Source organism: Oryctolagus cuniculus, chromosome 4 (assembly GCF_964237555.1).
Source record: "Oryctolagus cuniculus chromosome 4, mOryCun1.1, whole genome shotgun sequence".
In the NCBI taxonomy this organism is placed as follows: Eukaryota; Metazoa; Chordata; class Mammalia; order Lagomorpha; family Leporidae; genus Oryctolagus; species Oryctolagus cuniculus.
Window position 1 is genome coordinate 12313558 of NC_091435.1, and position 22952 is coordinate 12336509.

Sequence of the window (22952 nt, forward strand, 5' to 3'; positions counted from 1 at the left end):
CTTAGTTTTATAAATTTCTTTAATGTCTGGATTAAGACAGCTGGATTTTTTTTTTTAAGATTTATTTATTTATTTGAAAAGTAGAGTGAGAGAAGGAGAGAAGGCTCTTCCATCTGCTGGTTCACTCCCCAGTGGCCACAACAGCTGGGGCTGGACCAGGCTGAAGCCAGGAGCTAGGAACTCCCATCTGGTTCTTCCACATGGGCGGTAGTGGCCCAAATACTGGGACCATCTTCCACTACCTTCCCAAGCACAATTAGCAGGGAGCTGGATCAGAAGTGGAGCAGCCAAGTCTTGAACTGACACTCCAATATGGAATGCTGGTTTCTCAAGCAGTAGCTTAACCTGTTGTGCCATAACGCTGACCTCGAAAACTGGATTCTTACATCTGCTTCTGCGTCTATTTGTTGCAATGTGTTATTTTGAACTATATGGAGAAAAGTCACATAAATAAATAATTGGAAAAGGAACTATTTTAGTAGGCTTTAAGTATAATTTCTTTTCTGATACTACAACAGAACTCTACAAATGATAGTGGTTTAAAGGTTAGTTGCAAGATGGAATCTGAAACCATGTTGGTGAACTTTTTGTGCTCTGTTATACTAAAATTCACTGGTCTTTTGCCATTGCACAATTTTGTAACATTATGTTTTGGTCATTTGGAAATTGTCACTGAGTTTTGTAGATCTTACAAATTTTGGCACATCATATTACACAATATCAGAACAGCATATTGGTTAATATCATTGCTCATCTCATAAAAAGTTATATTTGGACTCTGTAAAGATCATGCTAGAAGACTGTAGTTGTCCAAAACACTATATTTTGCTTGAAAACTCAAGATTTATTATGGGAAACAAGTACTCTTGACTGTTTTGTTATTAGTTTGCTTGTTTTTTTTTTTAAGACACAGACGCAGTTGAAAAAATGTCTACAAAATAGCCTAACTGAATAATTATGTCGTTATTTCTTTCAAGGAAAAATTGTATTCCATAGAAAAAGTCCCAGTTCAGCTCACAACTCAAAGTATTACACGTTTTGCTTTCCTTGAGATGATACTACTTTAGTCTGCAACAGAAGTGCTTTGTATATATTTCCCATTCATCAGAGAATAGAAAAGGATTTGACTCAAGGGTTGAGCTTTGATAAAAATTTGTTTATTGTTTCATCATGGACATTCTTAAGTAAAATGGTATTTTTTTCCTCCAAGAATATGGCAGTAACATTATGATAACTTTTTAATAACAACAACTGTATAATAACTGTATAATAATACAGTGAGTATAGTTTGCTGCCTCAATTCAAGTGAAGGCCCCAGCACTTTATCCATTATAGCTTTTATGCCATCAGTGCAAATGGCAGTCAACACGATGAAGAAGACATCAGTGTCTTAGTAGTATATAAAATAATTTCAGCCACATAGGTTTTGGTCTCCTCAGGGATGTCTTAAGATCGTTTTGGAGAACTATTTCTCTAAATCCATATTGCAAGTACAAATTATATGAATGAAACTTAAATCTTTAAAGTGTGTTTTATTCTACCAAAGTATGCTTGCTTTTTTTTTTTTTTTTTTTTTTTGCCGTTGGTTCACCCTCCAATGGCCGCCGCGGCCGGTGCGCTGCACTGATCTGAAGGCAGGAGCCAGGTGCTTCTCCTGGTCTCCCATCGGGTGCAGGGCCCAAGCAGTTGGGCCATCCTCCACTGCACTCCCTGGCCACAGCAGAGAGCTGGCCTGAAAGAGGGGCAACCGGGACAGAATCCGGCGCCCCGACCTGGACTAGAACCCGGTGTGCCAGCGCCACAAGGCGGAGGATTAGCCTAGTGAGCCGCGGCGCCGGCCCAGTATGCTTGCTTTTAAATTTGAGCAGTTGCCTGTATTCTGTGTCATTTTAAAAGGAAAAAGACAATTAGCAATAACTAAAGTAAGCAAATTATAGAACATTTTAGAAAAATACAATGGAAAATAAATAGCCGTAAAGGGATGAGGCTGTGGAGGTGGGAAGACGATAACAGTTTTAAATGGAATGATCAAGGGAATGACTTGAGAGAGCACCTTAAGAAAGTGATGAAAGTGTTTTCTTTTTTTTTTTCTTAAAGATTTATTTACTTATTTGAAAGGCAGAATTACAGAGAGGCAGACGCAGAGAGAGAGAGAGGACTTCCATCTGCTGGTTCACTCCCCAGTTGGCCGCAACAGCCGGAGCTGTGCCAATCCGAAGCCAGGAGCTTCTTCCAGGTTTCCTACAAGAGTGCAGGGGCCCAAAGACTTGGGCCTTCTTCTAGTGCCTTCCCAGGCACATTAGCAGGGAGTTGGATTGGAAGTGGAGCAGCTGGGTCTCGAACTGTTGCCCATATGGGATGCCGGCACTGCAGGTGGTAGCTTTACCTGCTATGCCACAGCGCCAGCTCTGCTCAATATTTTTTCTAAAGGTCCAGTAAGTTAGATTTTGGAGTGTGGTATTCTTTTAGATAAATTTTGGATTTTTCTTTTTAAAGGAAACAAGCAAAAACAGCCTGCCTGAAGATTTCACAGTCTTAGGAAATTTGAGTTGATAAATGTATCATTGACATTGTCTTATAAAATAGGCTATTGTAGTCTATATATTTTTAAAGATTCCCCTTCTACTATGTTCTGGCAGCACAACAAATCAGAAGCTCTGGGCTGTGGAGCTTCAGAAGACAATCTCCAGAGACAACAAGTATGTGCTGCTGGCGTCCGAGCAGTTGGTGGGCGTCTGCCTGTTCGTCTTCATCAGACCACAGCACGCTCCGTTTATCAGGTCAGTGAGCGCAGCGCTCTCTGAAGGCTGCTTCCTACCATTAAGAAGAAGAAGGGTTAAACTGTTTGTTGATTAAGAGAGACATTCACTCTAGTTCTTGCTTTAAAACGTGTGCTTGAAGAGTCACCAGTAGCTTCACTGGTGACTTCATAGAGCTGTATGAAAAGTGCCATATAATATATAGGTATGTGATAATATAATGTATATTCTTGATTAGCATATAGGTGAAACTGTTGAAATTTCTAGTCTTTGATTTAGAATTACTTGTTTTAAAGGGATGTTGCAGTTGATACTGTGAAGACTGGAATGGGAGGCGCAACTGGAAATAAGGGAGCAGTTGCAATCCGAATGCTGTTCCATACAACCAGCCTTTGCTTTGTCTGTAGCCACTTTGCTGCAGGGCAGTCGCAAGTCAAAGAAAGAAATGAAGATTTTATAGAAATAGCACGAAAATTGAGTTTTCCTATGGTAAATTCTTGCTGTTTGTTCTTGATGATAAATTTTATTTTATTTTAATTTTCTCCCAAATTCTAAATCTGGGATTTTGAAATTTTAAGGTATCTCCTAGACATAGCAATAGTATTCACCTACATAGTTATTTTGTATGTTACTGCTGTTGTTAAATGAACAGGGTGTGGAGGGAAGGCAAGCGTATGTGAGGCAAAGAAATAGTTGTAAAGCATGAATTGCCTTGAATTTAAAATTCTATCTTAATACTTCCAGGGAAGGATGCTATTTTCCCATGACTACGTGTTTTGGTGTGGTGATTTCAACTATCGAATCGATCTCCCCAATGAAGAAGTTAAAGAGCTCATAAGACAGCAAAATTGGGATTCTCTGATAGCAGGAGATCAACTTATCAATCAGAAAAATGCTGGGCAGGTATATACATACTTGAGAAGATACTTGCTTGGAAGAGGATTTTGGTTGTTAAAGCAGATTTTTTTTTTTTTTTATTTCCTGAAGTCTTTTTTTATGTAAATATACAATATAAAGGTTAACAGGGAATTACCTTTTCTTAAAATCAAAAAGGCAGACACAGAACAAGTCCCATGAAAAATGTTTGTATAAGATTCGCTTTCAAATAGCTTTTGTTTATTTTGGAGGGGGCTGATAGTTTAGAATCAGTCTTGAGGGGTGTTTGGAGTCTGGTTTAAGATCCTGTGGCAATCTTTTTTTGTTTTGTTTCTCAGATCATCTGCCTTTCAAAAACTTACTTCTTAAAACTTAAGACTTGAAATTTTGGGAGAATTGACTTTAAAAATATTTTAGAAGGTGATTGGAGGCACTTGGTACAATTCCTGGGGATCATCTAACTTAAAATCTAATATTTTGAGCACCACTTAATCTTTTTAGATCTCAGCTCCTATTTGAGAATAAGATGCCAAGCTACATGATATCCAAAATCTCAAACAGTTCTAAATGTCTCATGTAGCTCAAAGCTCAGGGAGAATTTCCTTATTTATGTTTTTGTAGTTTGTTTAATTGACAATAAGTGATATGATAAAGGTTACATCTTGGGTTTTTTCTAAGCCTTATTTCATTCAATTAGAAGTGTCCCTTAGACATTCGGATCTGACTGAAAGGTCCATGAGAGTCTCACAGGCATGGAAAACCATGACACGGTGGCAAAAAACAATCTAAATGAAAGATCCTGGTGAACAAGACCCCAGCAGAAGGATCAGGCCATCAAGGAGAGAGGCGCCTTTCTCTGAAGGGAGGAAGGAACCTCCACTGTGATACGGCCTTGACTAAACAAATTTAGAGTTGGTGAACTCAAGGGGCTTCCATAGCCTAGACAGCTCATAGCAAGAGTCTCGGGTGATTGCTGACATCATAAATAAGAGTGCCAATTGTTAAATCAACAACAGGAGTCACTGAGTACATGCTCCCCACATAGGATCTCTGTCCTTAATGTGTTTAACTATGAAACTCAAAAACAACACTACTAATTGAACAATACCCTATACCTGGTTCAGTTGTGTGAGTGCAGCCTGTTGAAATCCCTGCTTAGTATATACTAAGTTGATCCTCAGTATATGAAGGTAATTGAAAATGAAACGTGATGAAGGGCGTGATGAGAGAGGGAGTGGGAGAGGGGAGGGCCACGGGAGGGAGGGAGGTTGTGGGGGGAAGCCACAACAATACAAAAGTTGCATTTTATATTCTACTTAAAACTATTGGTTGAACTCTGTAATTAATACACAGTTACTCTTAGGTGTTTAATTAATGCTATAACTAGTACTCAAATAGTATTTTACACTTTGTGTTTCTGTGTGGGAGCAAAATGTGGAAATTTTTACTTAATATATGCTAAATTGATCTTCTGTATATAAAGATAATTGAAAATGAATCTTGATGTGAAGGGAAGGGGAGAGGGAGTGGGAGAGGGGAGCATTACGGATGGGAGGGAAGTTATGGGGGGGAGGAAGCTATTGTAATCCATAAGCTGTACTTTGGAAATTTATGCTCATTAAATAAATTAAAAAAAAAAAAAGAAGTGTCCCTTAGATGCATGCAGCTTTTATCTAACATCCAGCATTAATAGACATTGAATGGAAACAGAACTTTTTTGGATTTTGAAATTACTTACTTTTTGTGTGTTTATTTTAGATTTTCAGAGGATTTTTAGAGGGAAAAGTTACCTTTGCTCCGACGTACAAATATGATTTGTTTTCTGATGACTATGATACCAGTGAGAAGTGCCGTACCCCTGCGTGGACAGATCGTGTCCTCTGGAGAAGGAGGAAGTGGCCTTTTGATAGATCAGGTTTGGAAACAGACTTCATTGTTTTAGTGAATTAATGATGAAGAAGGGAATGATATAAACATCAAATAAGAGACCTACTTTTCTTTCAACAAATAGTGACTAGAATAGAACAAATAAATTTAATAGTTTTAAAATATTTTCAAATCTTCATAATAACTTAATTTTTCAATATATTGACAGTAATATAATTTCATATAGAGAAACAAGGAAACATTTTCATCAGCTTTTCAATTGAATGCTAATTCAGGCTTTTAACTAGAAAAACTGAAGTGGTTCATGTATATTTTGAACGACCATGGCCTATGAAATTATTTATAAAACACTATTTGGTTGGGCCGATGCTGTGCCGCAGTGGGTTAAAGCCCTGGCCTGAAGTGCCAGCATCCCATCTGGGTGCCGGTTTGAGTCCCAGCTGCTCCTCTTTAAATCCATCTCTCTGCTATGGCCTGGGATAGCAGTAGAGGATGGCCCAAGTGCTTGGGCGCCTGCACCCACGTGGGACACCTGGAAGAAGCTCCTGGTTCCTGGTTTCAGATAGGCGCGACTCCGGTCATTGTGGCCATCTGGGGAATGAACCAATGGATGGAAGACCTCTCTCTCTCTCTCTCCCCCCCCCCCTCCCTCTCCTCTCTCGTTCCCCCTCTCTCCCTACCTCTCCTCTCTCTGTGTAGCTCTGACTTTGAAATAAATAAAATAAATCTTTAAAAAAAAAACAAACAATATTTGGGGGGCCGATGTTGTGACATAGCCATAGGCTGCCACCTACAATGGTGGCATACCATGTGAGTGCCAGTTCAAGTGCTGTCTTCTCCACTAATGATCCAGCTCCTTGCTGATGCACCTGGGAAAACAGCAGAAGATGGCCCAGATACTTGTTCTGCTGCACCCACATAGGAGACCCAGATGGAGTTCCAGTTTTCCGGCTTAGCCCTGACCCAGCCCTAGCCATTGTGGCCATTTAGAGAGTGAACCAGCTGATGGAAGATCTCCCTTTCTTCCTTTCTCTCTGGATTCCTTCCTCTCCCCTTGTCAGTCTGTTTCAAATAAACAAATTTTTTTAAAATTTTTTTCTTTTAAAATATCTATCTATTTTGAAAGTGAAATGTAGTGATACAGAGAGAAAGAGAATCTTCCATCCACTAGTTCACTCCCCAAATGGCTGGAGCTTAGTCAACCCGAAGCCAGGAGCCAGGAGCTTCTTCTGGGTCTCCCACGCGGGTGCAGGGGCCCAAGCACTGGGGCCATCCTCTGCTGCTATCCCAGGCTCATTAGGGAGCTGGATTGGAAGTGACACCCATATGTCAGCACTGCAGACAGAGACTTAACCCTCTATTGCCACAGGTCCCTGAAAACAAAATTTCTTAAAAAAAAAAAAAACACCATTTGGTAACAGGCCTTTAAATAATCTCAGAAGTAAAACCACACCATAGTTTTTCCTAAGTAAAAAAATTACCAAAACCCTTTTTAGTTTAAACTAAATTGCCCGTCTGTTAACAAGTATACCTGGTATACTAGCCTCAGATAGCTGAAGCCAATGAAAGAAGATGTTACCTATTTTTTGTTTTTTTAATGAAAAAAATTGTTTGAGAGGCAGATACAGAGCATACTTTTCTACTGCTTCACTCCCCACATGTCTACAACAGCTGGCTGTTCTGGCACTGGAACCAGGAGCCACAAATACTGTCCAGAACTCCCATGTGAGTGGCAGCAACCAAACTACTTGAGCCATCAGCACTGCCTTCTGCATTAACAGGAAGCTGGAGATAAGAGTTGGAGCCAGGAATGGAATCCAAGTCCTCCAGTGTGGGTGTTTGGGAGAGTATCGTTAGGGTAACTGCCAGCCCCAGGAGATACCTGTTTGTGCCACAGAATCTGTCCTGCTCATAAGACTTTTCTTGTGTTTTCTTTTTTTCTGACTGCAGCTGAAGACTTAGATCTTCTAAATGCTAGTTTTCAAGATGAAAGCAAAATCCTCTACACGTGGACTCCTGGCACTTTGCTGCACTATGGGAGAGCTGAGCTGAAGACTTCTGACCACAGGTTTAACAAGTCTTGCTATTTCTCATGGTACTTAAATTTGTTGAAATGTGTTCTTTTAAAAACGTTTCTGACATGTCCGTCTTCTTTATGCTTTAAGGCCTGTTGTTGCTCTGATTGATATAGATATATTTGAAGTTGAAGCTGAAGAAAGGCAAAACATTTATAAAGAAGTCATTGCAGTTCAAGGTCCCCCAGATGGTACAGTGTTGGTCTCAATCAAAAGTTCTTCACCAGAAAATAATTTCTTTGATGATGCTTTGATTGATGAACTTCTGCAGCAGTTTGCAAATTTTGGTGAAGTTATACTCATAAGGTAAGTACAATATTGTCTAAAAAAGCCATGACTCATTAAACAATAAAATTACTAGAAGTCACCTTACTTAGCATTAAAATAGAATGAGTTTATTTCCAATCTGAAGAAAAAAAATCATAAATTGGATAGTAAAACTCCATATGAACAATTGAAGACAAATATGTGCACATTTAGATTCGATCTTTCAAGATTCCTGTACAATATAACATGTAACAAAACCCTACGAGAAGAAGAATCTGTTTTGCTATTTTTTTTCTTTTTAGGGAGAGGTAGAAGTAAAGTGACTTTTCTGCAGTTGATTTAGGAAACTCGATGTTTTAAGTAATTTCAAGTATGTTTAATATCTGTCCAACAGAAATGTGATGAATAGTCAGGAGTCATCCGTCCTAGTTTTGACTTCACCATCTGCCTTTTGCAGAACCAGATGCCTTTTCCCTTGTTTTGAAAATGTTCTGATCCATATGTGCAATAATTTTGAGAGAATGATGTGTGTGTGTTTGAATTTCCCAGGGAAAGAGGTACAATTCAATTCCTTTGCTTATTTGGATATCTTTTGTTAAGTATTTGGAAAAATCTCTGTACCGGGAACTGTAGAAGAGTAGAGGAGAAGCTGAAGATGTGACTCCTGTGTATAATCTATGTGGAAAAATCTACATGTGTCTGATGGCTTCCCTAGACCCTTAAATAGCACAGTCCACAGAATTCATATTGTATGGTTTCTGTAGGGTGAACATCATGCCTAAGACACCTTCAGTCCTTTCAGAAAGCGAGCAAATGGAGAAGTTGTACTTGGACTTCTCTCAGATTCTGTTGACCACGATCTATCCCAAAGCTTTAAAATGAAACAGAACAAAAAATTTCCAAAATCTTAAGCCTCTAGGAAGTACATAATGAAATTTCCAGGCTTACAGATGACAGTAAGTTTTGCCAAATACTGAAATGCCAAACCATTAGAAACATCATGGGGACTGTGTGAGTAGGCAGCAGGGTGGCAGATAAGTGTCTTCTTGAGCAAATGGAAAATACAGCACTGAGCTAGGAAGAACCAGGAGACCTGTCCGTCTCTTTATAACCCAGTCTCTTAAGAACTTGGTTAAAGTAGAGCCAAAATGCCTGTCATTACTAGTGTAAGTATTGGTAAGAAAACAAGACATTACTCTAATATAAAACTGTCCAGGGAGCAGGCAGGTCGGGATGCTAGCATATCTTGTTGAAGTACCCGGGTTGGATTCCTGGCTCCAGCTTCCTGCCTGTGCAGACTCCTCAGAGGCAGTGGGCTCCAGTAATCTGATTCCTGCCCACCCGCCTGGGAGACTAGAATGTCTTCCTGCCTCCCAGCGTTAGCCCAGGCCATCGTGGGCCGGCAGTTGGGAACTAACTGTCTCTCTCTTTCTCTCTCAAACAAGTTAAAAATTTTTTTTTTTTTTTTTTTTTTTTTTTTTTTTTTTTTTTTTTTTTTTTTACAGGCAGAGTGGACAGTGAGAGAGAGAGACAGAGAGAGAAAGGTCTTCCTTTGCCGTTGGTTCACCCTCCAATGGCCGCCGCTGCAGCCGGCGCACCGCGCTGATCCGATGGCAGGAGCCAGGATCCAGGTGCTTTTCCTGGTCTCCCATGGGGTGCAGGGCCCAAGCACCTGGGCCATCCTCCACTGCACTCCCTGGCCATAGCAGAGAGCTGGCCTGGAAGAGGGGCAACCGGGACAGAATCCGGCGCCCTGACCGGGACTAGAACCCGGTGTGCCGGCGCCGCAAGGCGGAGGATTAGCCTATTGAGCCACGGCGCCGGCCTAAAAAAATTTTTTAACTTCATAGAAAGTGGAATTAACAGAGAAGTTTATAATTGTGTGTTTTTCCACACCTGATATATTCTAGTTTTACACTCTCCAGTTTTACACTTTCCAACTTGGAAAAGAAGCCTTTGTGGCCCAGTGGATTAAGTTGCCTCTATCTGTGACGCTGGTATCTCATATTTGAGTGGCAGTTCAAGTCCCAGCTGCTCCACTTCCAGTTCAGCTTCCTGCTCATTACTCCTGGGAAAACAGTAGACGATGGCCCAAGGACTTGGGGCCCTGCCACCCGCATGGGAGACCCAGATGGAGTTCTGGGCTTCTGGCTTTGTGCCTGGCCTGTATGACCATTTGGGAGTGAGCCAGCAGATGGAGGATCTCTCCCCCTGTCCTACCTCTCCTCCCTCTCTCTCTCTGACTTTCAAATAAGTAAAACATCTTTTAAAAAAAGTAAACAAGGATAAGATGACTATCTTACTAGAGTAAGACACTGGTAAGGCGTGACTGAAGTCTGTAATCCACTGGAAATGTGGATGGGACAGATTTAGATGAATACAGATGTTTATATTAATTAAGAAAAAAACTCTAGAACTTTTTGCTCTAGTGAATGGAAGTGGGAAGGAAATTCAGCTTCCAATAGGACCTACATAAATCTACAGATGTGAGGACAAGAATCACTTGTTAAAGTTAGAAATGTATAAGGGGCACATTGGTAATTGGGTGAGAGGACTGAGAAAGATTCCTTTATGGTATTTAGTTAAGAGTGATGTCCTGTGTACTTCAAATGATATATAACATTGTGCAACTTAATAACATTATGTCAAAGAAATAGAGTGAGTTATCTTGGTTACATTGGAGTGATTATGGATTTCATTGATTTAAACAGGGTGAAATGCTTGTACACATTTTGATTTTTAAACTTTTCCTTTCTGTTTCCATAATTGTTGTTTCTGAATTCTGATGAGAGAGAATGAGATTGAGTGTGTATGCAAGTTTTCCCTTTATCACCTTTGAAAAACCAGCAGTGATTTCTAACCTTGTCTATGCAGTTGTGAGTGGTTCAAATTCATAATTTTTTCTGTTAATAAAACTGATAACATTCTAATCTGTTATTACTTTCTGTGTGATGACCTTATTACAAAATCAGAGACCATGTTCTTCAAAACTTGTTCTAATTCCCCCCCCCTTCCTCTGGGGACCTCTTATTTCAGAAGTATAAACTTAGAATTATGCCAAAGACCATTGAACTCTTCAGAGAGTAAATATCTTGTCATTGACTACTCTCTGGCATTTTTACTGAGAACTCCTTGTTATTTTCCTTGATTTTTTTTTTCTTTTTCTTTTCTTTTTTTTTTTATTTTTTACAGGCAAAGTGGATAGTGAGAGAGAGAGACAGAGAGAAAGGTCTTCCTTTTTTTGCCGTTGGTTCACACTCCAATGGCCGCCGCGGCCGGCGCACCGCGCTGATCTGAAGCCAGGAGCCAGGTGCTTCTCCTGGTCTCCCATGGGGTGCAGGGCCCAAGCACTTGGGCCATCCTCCACTGCACTCCCTGGCCACAGTAGAGAGCTGGCATGGAAGAGGGGCAACCGGGAAAGAATCCGGTGCCCCGACCGGGACTAGAACCCAGTGTGCCGGTGCCACTAGGTGGAGGATTAGCCTATTGAGCCGCGGCACCGGCCTATTTTCCTTGATCAAAAGACATTTCCTTCAGAGAAGTCATTGAAATGGCGAGAATACATAGTAGTGGAGGGAGACTTGTATCCTAGCCCTGTAACTTATTTTCCTTTTAAGGCCACTTTGAGCAAGTCACTTAACCTCTGGCCCGGGTTTCCTTGCCAGTGAAATGTAGGCTTGGGTTGGATTAACAGTGATCACAAATGGAGATACACCGGCCCATTCCTTCTGGTTTTCTTGGCATAGTATTTGAAAAGAATTGGAATTGGAACACTGCTATGGGAAGAGTGCCCTCTCGAGGCCACCACTGGTCCAGCCGTTCTCCCTCTTCTGCTTTCTACTTCTGGCTTTCATAGGCCCTTGCTAATCACTGAGCTCTGGACTGGCTGTGCCTAGCGTGTAATCCTGTCTTTGTTTTTTCCCACTTTTCTCTTTTCAGATTTGTAGAAGATAAGATGTGGGTTACGTTTTTGGAGGGAAGTTCTGCTTTGAGTGCTCTGAGCTTAAATGGGAAAGAGGTAAAATAGCATTTTTTGTGTTCTAAACCATTTTAAAATTAAGTTTCTGGTGATTATATATCTTTAGACATGCAGCAAGATCATCTAAATGCATTTTCAGTTAGAGAGGATACAAAACCTCTGGTATGCTGGAGAAATTATTTAATATTTTTTATTTAAGCTAGATTTCTGACTGGCCTACAGTTATTTTGATCCCTCCCTAGAGATATTAACCATTGATGCAGATTAAGAAGAAAGCATGTTTACCACCTAATTTGGTTTCTATTATGATGTAAAAAGTTTTACATTTTTAATTGGAGTTGATATTCTGGCTCAAATGTAGATAGTAGGGCAGATTTCTAGCAAATGAGGAAAAAGCTTTCTTTATGAGAAAGTAATGGAGGAGGTGCTCCTTTTCTTAGGAACTTGTCTTACTGGCTTGGGTCATGGTACCAGTTACCCTTTTCAAGCATAGATAAAATAATTCTCATAGATAACAAGTCCAGCCTATTGAGTTATTTTTTTAATTCTTGGAACTATTCCTGACCTAAAATCATATTTATGGGAAAAATTTACATCTGTAAATACTTTTATTCTTCATAGTGCTTCTTGTGTCATTTTTTCTGCATCTATTTATTTTTCTAAATTCTTCTAAATGAATACTAAATTTCTAAGTATATGGTTAATAGATAGGCTGTTTTACAACCCAGCCTCATTTCTTCAATGGTAGGCAACTCTGTGAGGATTTTCCTAAGCCGCCTCTTCTGTCATGTTACTTCAGGTTCTTGGAGAAAAATCTATACATGGATATTGCCTTTTTTTTTTTTTTTTTTTTTCTTGACAGGCAGAGTTAGAGACAGAGAAAGGTCTTCCTTTTCCGTTGGTTCACCCCATAAATGGTCGCTATGGCCGGCGCACTGTGCTGATCTGAAGCCAGGAGCCAGGTGCTTCCTCCTGGTCTCCCATGCAGGTGCAGGGCCCAAGCACTTGGGCCATCCTCCACTGCCCTCCCAGGCCACAGCAGAGAGCTGGCCTGGAAGAGGAGCAGCTGGGACAGAATCCGGCGCCCCGACTGGGACTAGAACCTGGTGTGCCAGCGCCGCAGGCAGAGGATTAGCCTAGTGAGTCATGGCACCGGCCCAAGGGTATTGCTTTTAAATACATTTTGTTTGTTTTCCTGAATGTAATACTCATATGCTCATTCAAAAGTAAATCAGGAGGGGCCGGCTTTGTGCCCTGTGTTAAGCGACCACTTGCAGTACTAGCATCCCGTGTCAGCATGCGGGGTCAAATCCTGGCTGCTGTGCTGCCAGTCGGCTTCCTGCTAGCTTGCCTGGGGAGGCAGTAGATGATAGCTCAAGTACTTGGACCCGGCCACCTGTGTGTGAGACCCAGGTGGAGTGTCTGGCTCCTGGCTTTGGCTGGCCCTGCCTAGGCTGTTGTGGCCATTTGGGGAATGAACCAGCCACAGGAGATCGATCTCTCTCTCTCTCTCTCTGGAATTCTCTTTTGAGTAAATAAACAATCTTTTTTAAAAAAAGAAATCTTTAAAAAAAAAGATAAATCAATTTCAGAAAAAAATTTTTTTAGAAAAAGACCACTCCCTATCCTGTGATGAAGTAATTTCTGTGAACCTTCGTGTAAGCACATGCATATATTAATACAAATGGGAGTATGCATACATACATATATGTCACAAATATGTATCACAAATGTGATATACATGTACACACTTACATTCACAGACACAAATGAGGCCAAGTCATGAAAAATGTTTTCTTACCACCTCTTTACTTGAGAGTAGTATATCATGGACATCTTTCCACGCAAACAAATGTATTATTTTTAATGGCTGTATAAATTTCATTATCTGAATAATGTATAATTTATTTAACCAGACTCATTTGTAGACATCTGGATTGTTTTTAATTTTTAGTTATCTTTTTTTTAAAAAAAGATTTATTTATTTGAGAGGCAGACTTAGAGAGGGAGAGACAGAGAGAAAGTTCTTCCATTCACTGGCTCACCCCCAAAATGGCCGTGATGGCTGGAGCTGGGCTGATCTGAAGCCAGGAGCTTCTTCTAGGTCTCCCGAGTGAGTGCAGGGGCCCAAACACTTGGGCCATCTTCTCCTGCTTTCCCAGGAATGTTAGCATGGAGCTGAATTGGACGCATACTGGTGCCTATATGGGCTGCCAGCACCAATTTTTAATTATCTTAAAACCAATATCCCAGGGAACTGCTGTGTACCCATATTTTTCAGGGTTGTCTCATTATTCCTTAGGTTAAATTCTTAAATGAAAATTTAGTGTGTCAAAGAATATAGTCATATTACATTTTGATACTTGTAGCAGATTTTTTTTTTTTTTTGGACAGGCAGAGTGGACAGTGAGAGAGAGACAGAGAGAAAGGTCTTCCTTTGCCGTTGGTTCACCCTCCAATGGCCGCCGTGGCTGGCGCGCTGCGACCGGTGCACTGCGCTGATCCAAAGGCAGGAGCCAGGTGCTTCTCCTGGTCTCCCATGGGATGCAGGGCCCAAGCACTTGGGCCATCCTCCACTGCACTCCCGGGCCACAGCAGAGAGCTGGCCTGGAAGAGGGACAGACTCCGGCGCCCCAACCGGGACTAGAACCCGGTGTGCCAGCGCCGCAAGGCGGAGGATTAGCCTAGTGAGCCGCGGCGCCGGCCTGCAGATTGTTCTTCAGAAAGGTTTTACCAAGTTATACCATTCTTGGGGTTGTCTACCACCTACTGTCCTAATTGGTAGTGGATAATTGTTTTCATAGTCCAAATTTTAAATGAGAACTTCCTCCTAGCACATAATCTTTTTATCCTTAACTAAGGAGTTTTGTGTCGTTTGTTTTAGATTATACTTCAATGTAAAAGTCACACAAATTTATAGGAAAGACAGAGTGCTAGTTTTACAGGTAGCAGTCATTCTGTTTTCAGAATGATTATTGATTAAAATGTAAAATGGTCTTCACCAGAAGGAGGGAGGGACGTTATGGGGGGGGAAGCCATTGTAATCTATAAGCTGTACTTTGGAAATTTATATTCATTAAATAAAAGTTAAAAAAAGAAAGAAACAAACAAACAAACAAAAAATGTAAAATGGTCTTCAATTCTCTCCATATTCTTCTGACATTTGAAATGCCAAAACTGTATAGTCAGCATGTAGCAGCTGACAGTATAGCAACAAGGACTGAATGAACAGGACATTTATTTTAAAGATTTTCTACTGGCTCTTCTATGGTAGTTTCCTGTGGGAGTAATTATTTAATCTGTGGGATAAAGTCAAAGGAAGTGTAAAATTACGCAGCAAAGTTGTTGGTAAATTTACATCTGGCCAGGAAGAAATGCTGCCTATTGTAAAGGGAATTTGAATCTGTACATTCTAGAAAAGAAAACCTTTGTGTAATACTACAGTCTTTTAGGGGGGAATTTGGAACAGTCTTCTAACCATGTAAAAATTTAGTGTATGTGAAAGAATCACATTGAATCAAGTCCAACTAAGAAAGCTGTCTGTATACCTTTATGACTAAGGAAGCTCTTTAATTTCAAAATAGTTAATTTTCTTGTTGATGAATTTTTATTTTATATGTCTTTTACTTAACTAGTTATTGAATCGGACTATAACTATTACTTTAAAAAGTCCAGACTGGATCAAAAATTTGGAAGAAGAAATGAGTCTAGAGAAAATTAGCATTGCTTTGCCAACATCAACAAGTTCTACCCTGCTTGGTGAAGATGCAGAGGTCACAACAGATTTCGACATGGAAGGTTTGTTTAGTAAACACATGTACTTCTGTAATAACTGCCCATCAGTAAAGTCTGAGTATCCATGTTTATCTTTCTCCTTCTTTTTGAGACACACATAGCAGTATTAATTAGAATTTGGTTTTTTTTTTTTTTTTTTTTTTTGACAGGCAGAGTGGACAGTGAGAGAGAGAGACAGAGAGAGAAAGGTCTTCCTTTTGCCGTTGGTTCACCCTCCAATGGCCGCCGCTGCAGCCGGCGCACCGCGCTGATCCTGGCAGGAGCCAGGAGCCAGGTGCTTTTCCTGGTCTCCCATGGGGTGCAGGGCCCAAGCACCTGGGCCATCCTCCACTGCACTCCCTGGCCATAGCAGAGAGCTGGCCTGGAAGAGGGGCAACCGGGACAGAATCCGGCGCCCCAACCGGGACTAGAACCCGGTGTGCCGGCGCCGCAAGGTGGAGGATTAGCCTATTGAGCCACGGCGCCGGCTCTAGAATTTGGTTTTGCATCATATTGTTTTTATTTTGCTTTCACTTAATTATAATTTTAATTGTGTCACTCAAATATTAAAAGACCTTCACACATGTTACGTTTGGTCCCAATAGTTACGATTAAGGTTAGAAAAAAAAGTTCCAAGTGGATGTTCTCACAGCAGAAATGAATTTGAAATAATTTCTATAAAAAAACATATGTTTTATGATAATTTATGGATATTCAGAGTGGCTAGGAATGTACATTTGAAACTGAATCCATCCATATAAGTGTTACCATTTGAAGTTTAGAATTTGGGACAAGTCATCCACATACAATAATTTCTTTAAACATTATTTAAAATGTACTTGCTTTCTGATGCTATATGCTATTTTATTCTAGCATATTTTTCCTTAAAATGCACACCTAAGTTTATAGAGTGGTCATGTATTATATTGTGCTACCCTGTACAGCTGTGTATCACATTTAAGAGTTGGACATCTAGCAAGAATGTCTCATTTCACACCCTATGTTCATTATTTATCTAGGTCACATGTATTTATATAGCACCCTTTAATGTCCCAGGTGTGTGTTAGGTGCAGGAAATTCAAGAGCTGTGATCCTTGCCCTCCCAGAACACACAGCTTAGTGAATGCTATACACAAGTAAGCAGACACTTAGAATTAAGTGTCACTGTTGCAATAATGAATGGGACTGTGGTGCTTCAGGAGAAAGTTGCTTAACCTGACTTTGGAAAGGTAGCTAGGTTTTCCCCAGAGGAATTGAAAGTCACATTGAGAATCCGAAGACTGAGGGAGAAGTGAATTAAAGACTCAAGGAGAAGTCGTATGCACAAGCCCCTGGGGGAGAGAGAAGATCAAAATTGATTGTGCAAGTGTGTTTGTGAGGGAGTGAAGGAAGGAAAAAAAGGCCAGGGGAGGAGCAGGTGTGGGATGGAACATGTTGGCTTTGAGATGTTGGTGAAGTCATTGAGTCCAGAAGTCACGTTGGAGATAGGGGTCTGCCGCTCAGAAGAGTGCTCTGGACCTCCCAGGCAACTCTAATATGGCAGTGAGTCCTGGGCGTCCATTACTTTGGCTGGTAAGACCGTACAGACAGGAGAGAACAAATCCAATATGGAGGAACACAGAGGCCTGGGACTGGATATGGAGCATCAGTTTAATGATAGGCAGAAGACTGCTGCCCCATCAAAGCAAAGTGACAAGGAATCAGAAATGTAAAAAAGCTAGGAAAATCTGCTGGCTTATAATTAAGGAACAAAAGCATAGCAAGGAAGGAGTGGTCAGTGGTGTCTGTACCACAGAGAGATGAGGAGAAAGGACAGGGCTTGTCCTGATTTAATAACAGGGAGGGAAGCTGTTAGTGTCAGCCGTGAGAGGACTTTGATTAGAATGATAAACCGGGTGAGTAATCTGATATGAATGGATGGTGAAGCAGAGGGAATGTCCACCAGTTTGAAGGAAGCTTGACTGAGATGGGAGAGATAGAATGGGCAGTTGTCCAGCGAGATTGGAGACCACTGCTGGCTGTTTTTAAGTGGAGGCTTCAGAATACTTAGTATTGAAGGGAAAGCCTGATGGTGGGGGGACAGCAGGACGGGATAGTAGAGTGAGGTCACTGGGAAAGCTGGGGAGGGTGGACCCCGTTCGTTGCATCCACAGAGACCCGAGTGCCAGCTCTGTGATCAGACTGCAGCGTGGGAGAAGGGAGGGTGGTCTTTTCCCAGGCGAAGTGCTGGAGTGGTCTGCAGGCATGCGGAGTTCAGTTTCAGGAGAGGTGAGAAGCTTCACGATAAAGCTCCTGAGGAGCCGGGGTGAGGAGAGCCAACCAGGAGATCATGGACTTGTCAGGCATCTTGGGGAGCCCAGAAGAGACTGGAAACCACAGAAGTGAGCTGGCTGCGGTCATCAGGACTGTAGTTTCCTCAGCAGCCGCAGTGAGCAGGCTCAGTGTGATGATGATAAAACACAACAAAAAGAACCCATGGGATCAATGCAGGATTGGAGTGTTGTCAAGCAAGTGCTATGGAAGGATAGCGAAACTGAAGAGATGTTGAGATGAAGAACTGCAGAATCTGAAGCGAGGTTCCAAGAAAAGTCAGGGGTTGGCAGATTGCCTCCGAGACGCTTCCTGTCCGTAACATAAAGTCAGCCATGATCCTGCAGAAGCTCTTCAGGTTCTCCTCTGTCGTCCGCTCAGCAGTTGCAGTCCATCTGCGGAGGAACATTGGTGTAACAGCAGTGGCATTTAATAAGGAGCTTGATCCTGTACAGAAACTCTTCGTGGACAAGATTAGAGAATACGAATCTAAGCGACAGGCATCAGGAGGACCTGTTGATGCAGGCCCATCATACCAGCAAGATCTGGAAAAAGAGCTTTTTAAGCTGAAGCAAATGTTTGGTAAAGCAGATATGAATACGTTCCCTACCTTCAAATTTGAAGATCCCAAATTTGAAACCATTGAAAAACCCCAGTCCTGAAGAAATAATGGAAAATTAATCTGGTAATTTGTCATGGATTACTTGTACAGTTAATCAAAAGTATCACAAAAAACACATTTCACAATTAAAAAAAAAAAAGAAAAGTCAGGGGTTAAATGAGCGTGAGCAAACCTTGTGTCCTGATGAAGTCAAAAGAAGAAAGAGTAAGTGAGAGAGAACCTGGGAAGCTGGGAGGTGGTGGTCAGACTGAAGTGTTTAATTGAACATTTCAGAAGGTACGCAGTTTTCAAGGGTGTGTGTTGGAAGTGGAGGTGAGTTCAAGGACAGGACCGGGCTATTTAGATTGTTGAATGTGTTATCCACATGGACTTGGATGTCACACAGAAAGATGGTGGGGCCCCACTCACGACTTTGCTCTCTGGTCCTTGATGAGTGAATTCAAGAGACTGAAGGATGGAGGTTGGAGATTTCTCCAGCCAAGTTGAGGGTAGAGAGTGTTACAGAAATTCCTGATGGCATAGCCCAAAAAAAAACAGGACTTTTGTTTGTTCAGGATTGTGAGTTTGATGTTCTGGACTTGGAATTAGGTTGCAAGGAGACACTGACCCAGGTGATTCATCCTTGAAGGCTGGTGGAGATGAAGGTGCCTCAGGGTAGAACTGGTCTTCAGTTCAACTTGAGAGCGTCTGTGGTGACTGGGGAGAGCATGATGGGTGGGTTGAGTCGGCCAGCACTGCCAGCCTTGCAGTGAGAGAGAGAACGCGGTGAGAGCCGAGCTCCAAGTGGTTAGTCACCCTGGCAGCTCCTCGCTCCGAGATGCAGCTATCTTCATACAGATTTTTGTGTAAGAGCAGTTGTAGGAATTCTAGTTTGATCCGTACAAATTTTTATACATACTTGCATGTTTAATCAGTGTATGTTTGCAATGTCATAATGTTAGCATTATGTTTTTGATGTGTATTTTAACTCTTTACAGCTTAAGGTGAAAAAGAAATCCCTGAGTAATTAAAACAGTGGTATCCTTGCTCTTCCTCAGGTGATGTTGATGACTACAGTGCAGAAGTAGAGGAGCTGCTTCCTCAGCATCTCCAGCCCTCCTCAAGTTCTGGCCTCGGCACTTCCCCGAGCTCTTCACCCCGGACCAGCCCTTGCCAGTCACCTACAATGTCGGAGAGTCCCCTCCCCTCCCTTCCCATCAGACCAAGCCGAGCACCATCAAGAACTCCTGGGCCTCCAAGTTCACAGGGTATAGTTAATTTAGAAGTTTCTTATGACTTTGTCTAGCCAATGTGTTGATTTTTGGAAAGACATTGTTGTACCCATATGCTAAAATATACCTTGTTTTTCTGCATAAAAAAGGAGGAAATTTGGAAATGATAAGCCCTCCATGGAAAAGAAATTAGCACTAGATGAAAATTTTTCTTGATCTTTTTTTCCTATGTGGTTAGGGTTATCCCTGTCTTATAACTTGATGACTTTCTGTTGATATGGTAAGAATCCACAACTGTTTGTGTCTATCTTTTTGTTCTTTCTACTGACCAGCAAGCTGTAAAAGACGTATTTAATATTTTGTGCTGCCTTGATAGGGCCACTAAGTAAATGAGCTTTCAGTACCTGGGGACTAGGTAAGAAGTCACCCTAGAGGTAACATTATTGCTGCCATTGTACAGAGGACAGATTGCTTTTGTTATTCAGACTGAAAATGTGTGCTATTTCCTTACACTGTAGTACAAATTTTTTTTTTAAAGATTCATTTTATTTATTTGAAAGAGTTTTAGAGGGAGGTAGAGAGAGAGAGGTCTTCCATCCGCTATTCACTCCCCAGATGGCTGCAGTGGCCGGAGCTGCGCCGATCCGAAGCCAGGAGCCAGGAGCTTCTTCCGGGTCTCCCACATGGGTGTAGGGCCCAAGGACTTGGGCCATCTTCTGCTTTCCCAGGCCATAACAGAGAGCTGGATCAGAAGAGGAGCAGCCAGGATTAGAACCCGGTGCCCATAGGGAATGCCAGCATTTCAGGTCAGGGCTTTAAACCACTATGCCACAGGCCCCTGTAGTACAAATTTTAAAAATGAGCAAAATAGGACGTTTCATTATATATAAATAAGGCTGCTTCAAAAAGTTCCTGGAAATATGGAATGAAGATAAGTTTGTTTTGGTACAAAAATTTGAAATTCATGCATAGTTTCTTCATAACATTCTTTCTCCATGGACTTTTTGAAGATCTCTAATACATACATTAAGTGTGTTCCTTTCTGCTGACACCCATCCGGGACCTGGGCTTACCTATTGCACTTGCTGCAGGTTCTCCTGGGGACACTCAGCCAGCGCCACAGCAGCAGCAGAAAGAGGTTTCCCAGGCCTTGGAGCCCAAGAGGCCCCCGCCTCCCCGCCCAGTTGCTCCTCCACAAAGACCAGCGCCCCCACAGAGACCACCTCCGCCTTCAGGTAACAAACCGGTTTATTTTTGTTTTTACTACAATTAAAATTGTTTCCAGTGTATGTTCAAATGTTTTCAAGTCTCTAGATTCTAGATTTTATTGTTTTCCTGTTTTTGGTGTTCTTTAGCTTTTCTTTAAAAATCATGGTAGGGATAACAGACTAGTTAAAAATGTTTCTTGAGTAGACTTCTCTGACATGTTTTCATAGCTACCTTCTTACCAGGGTACAAGAGGTGTTTAGTTTGTTTTGCCAGTTTGATGTAGTTAGGTGTGTACACTGTTGTTAGGTAAATCTAGGTTTAAGTTTTTTCTTCAGAATCCTCATTTTTTGTTTTTTATATGTCTAAAATCATTGATTTCTATAAAATTTATGACTAGAACAGAAGAGCATACATGTTTATACAAATTTTTATGTATTAGTTTGTTACTTTAAAAATAGTATTGTCATTTCAGTTCAGTATATGTTGAATAATGGCTTTTTTTATAGTACTAGATAATAATACATAATTCCTACATAATACTTGACATCGTGAATGCTGCAGTAAATCCTTGACATGTCAATTCTTTATTTAATGTCATTTCCTTTCTGCTGCATATTTCTCATGAACTATAAGGGGCTAGGAGTCCTGCACCTGCTAGAAAAGAATTTGGAGGTAACCATTTACATTTATTATCCTATATGAATCTTGGTTCCTTAATGTTTTGGAGTCAGATCCCTGAAAATAAAGACATGTTGGGTTTGTTTGACAAAAGTCAAATGAATGACATTTATAGTCCAAATTTGAACTAGCTCCAAACTTCTATTATATTCCTGTTAAGTAAAATATTAGAGGTTAGGTTTTATTTGTGAGTAGAATTAATAAAAGATTCCATTTCCCAGGTAGACACAGTTGAACTTCTCTTCAAGGTCTGATTTCCTTGTTTTGATAAATAAATTTGTTACAAAGATTTAATTCCAAAAGCCATAATAATTTCAGAAGTGATTCAAGTGCAGTCAGTAAAGACCATTTCCCAAGTGTTTGACTACTGTTTCCCTGGAACTTCTTTTTTTAGTGGAAAAGCTTGTGGAATGCATTTTAAAATTGTAATGGTTACCTGATATATAGCTTTCATTTTGCACTTGTTATAAGTTGTCATGAATTTCAGCCCTCATTTGTTTACATAAGAACTATATGATTTTCCTTTACTTTTTTCAATAAGAAGATTTTTATCCAGAATTGTATCACTTTTTGTTTAAAGTATATTTGGTTTATACGAAAACGCACAGAGCTCAGTTGGAGATACACATTTGACAAGTTTATTTAGTCTAGTTCTCAAGAAAGAATGAGGCAAGCTGTCACAGTTTCTCAGAAGAGCTTTTGCAAATCCACTTTGTTTTTTTTTTAAAAGATTGACTTATTTTAAAGACAGACAGGGGCCATGGGAGAGAGGAGATACAGTGACAGGGGAAGAAAGAGAAAATAAGGTGTTCCATCTGCTCTCCAAATGACTCCAGCAGCGGGGATTGGGCCATGCTGAAGCCAGGAGCAAGGACTCCAGGCAGGTCTCCGGCGTGAGTGGCAGGGGCCCAAGCCGTCAGGCCATCTTCTTCCCACGCACACCAGTAGGGATGTGGATGCAAGTCTACCTTGAGTCTTAGAGTCCCACTGTACACGTGCAGTTAGTCTGTTTCTACTCTGTCTACGTAATGGCACTGCTGACCAGCTCAGGTGTTACTACAAACTAGCTTTGTGTGCAGCTTTTAATGATTTCATACAATAAGAATCATTAACTTAGCATTACAGCTTCTGTATATACTGCTAGGTGATCATTTTTCCATTGATCTACAGAAGATCTTAAGTTTTCCCATTTCAAGCTCCTGCTTTTGTTTGTGTTTTTATAGTAAGTTCTGTCATCTGCTTTGATTAGGAAAATAATCTGTAGAAAGTAAACTTTATAATTATTTGTGAAAGTTACATTAGCAA

General features: G+C 40.9%; 2 protein-coding genes across 33 annotated transcripts in view; both read left to right on the forward strand.

The window, feature by feature from the left end:
- The window catches only part of SYNJ1 (synaptojanin 1), a 105860-nt gene that overhangs the window by 67462 nt on the left and 15446 nt on the right, over positions 1-22952 (forward strand). For 18 of the 32 annotated variants that reach the window (XM_051858816.2, XM_051858818.2, XM_051858805.2 and 15 more), the window contains 11 exon segments: positions 2640-2780; positions 3056-3248; positions 3504-3662; positions 5394-5550; positions 7473-7590; positions 7688-7903; positions 11804-11882; positions 15479-15641; positions 19587-19796; positions 20852-20995; positions 21603-21641. In XM_051858816.2, the coding sequence (XP_051714776.2) occupies positions 2640-2780; positions 3056-3248; positions 3504-3662; positions 5394-5550; positions 7473-7590; positions 7688-7903; positions 11804-11882; positions 15479-15641; positions 19587-19796; positions 20852-20995; positions 21603-21641 (1619 nt within the window). 32 annotated transcript variants of the gene reach the window in all.
- On the forward strand, positions 18171-18693 carry LOC100339009 (ATP synthase-coupling factor 6, mitochondrial). Its single transcript, XM_002716808.5, has one exon. The coding sequence runs from the start codon at positions 18263-18265 to the stop codon at positions 18587-18589; it is 327 nt and encodes a 108-aa protein (XP_002716854.3). The 5' UTR covers positions 18171-18262; the 3' UTR covers positions 18590-18693.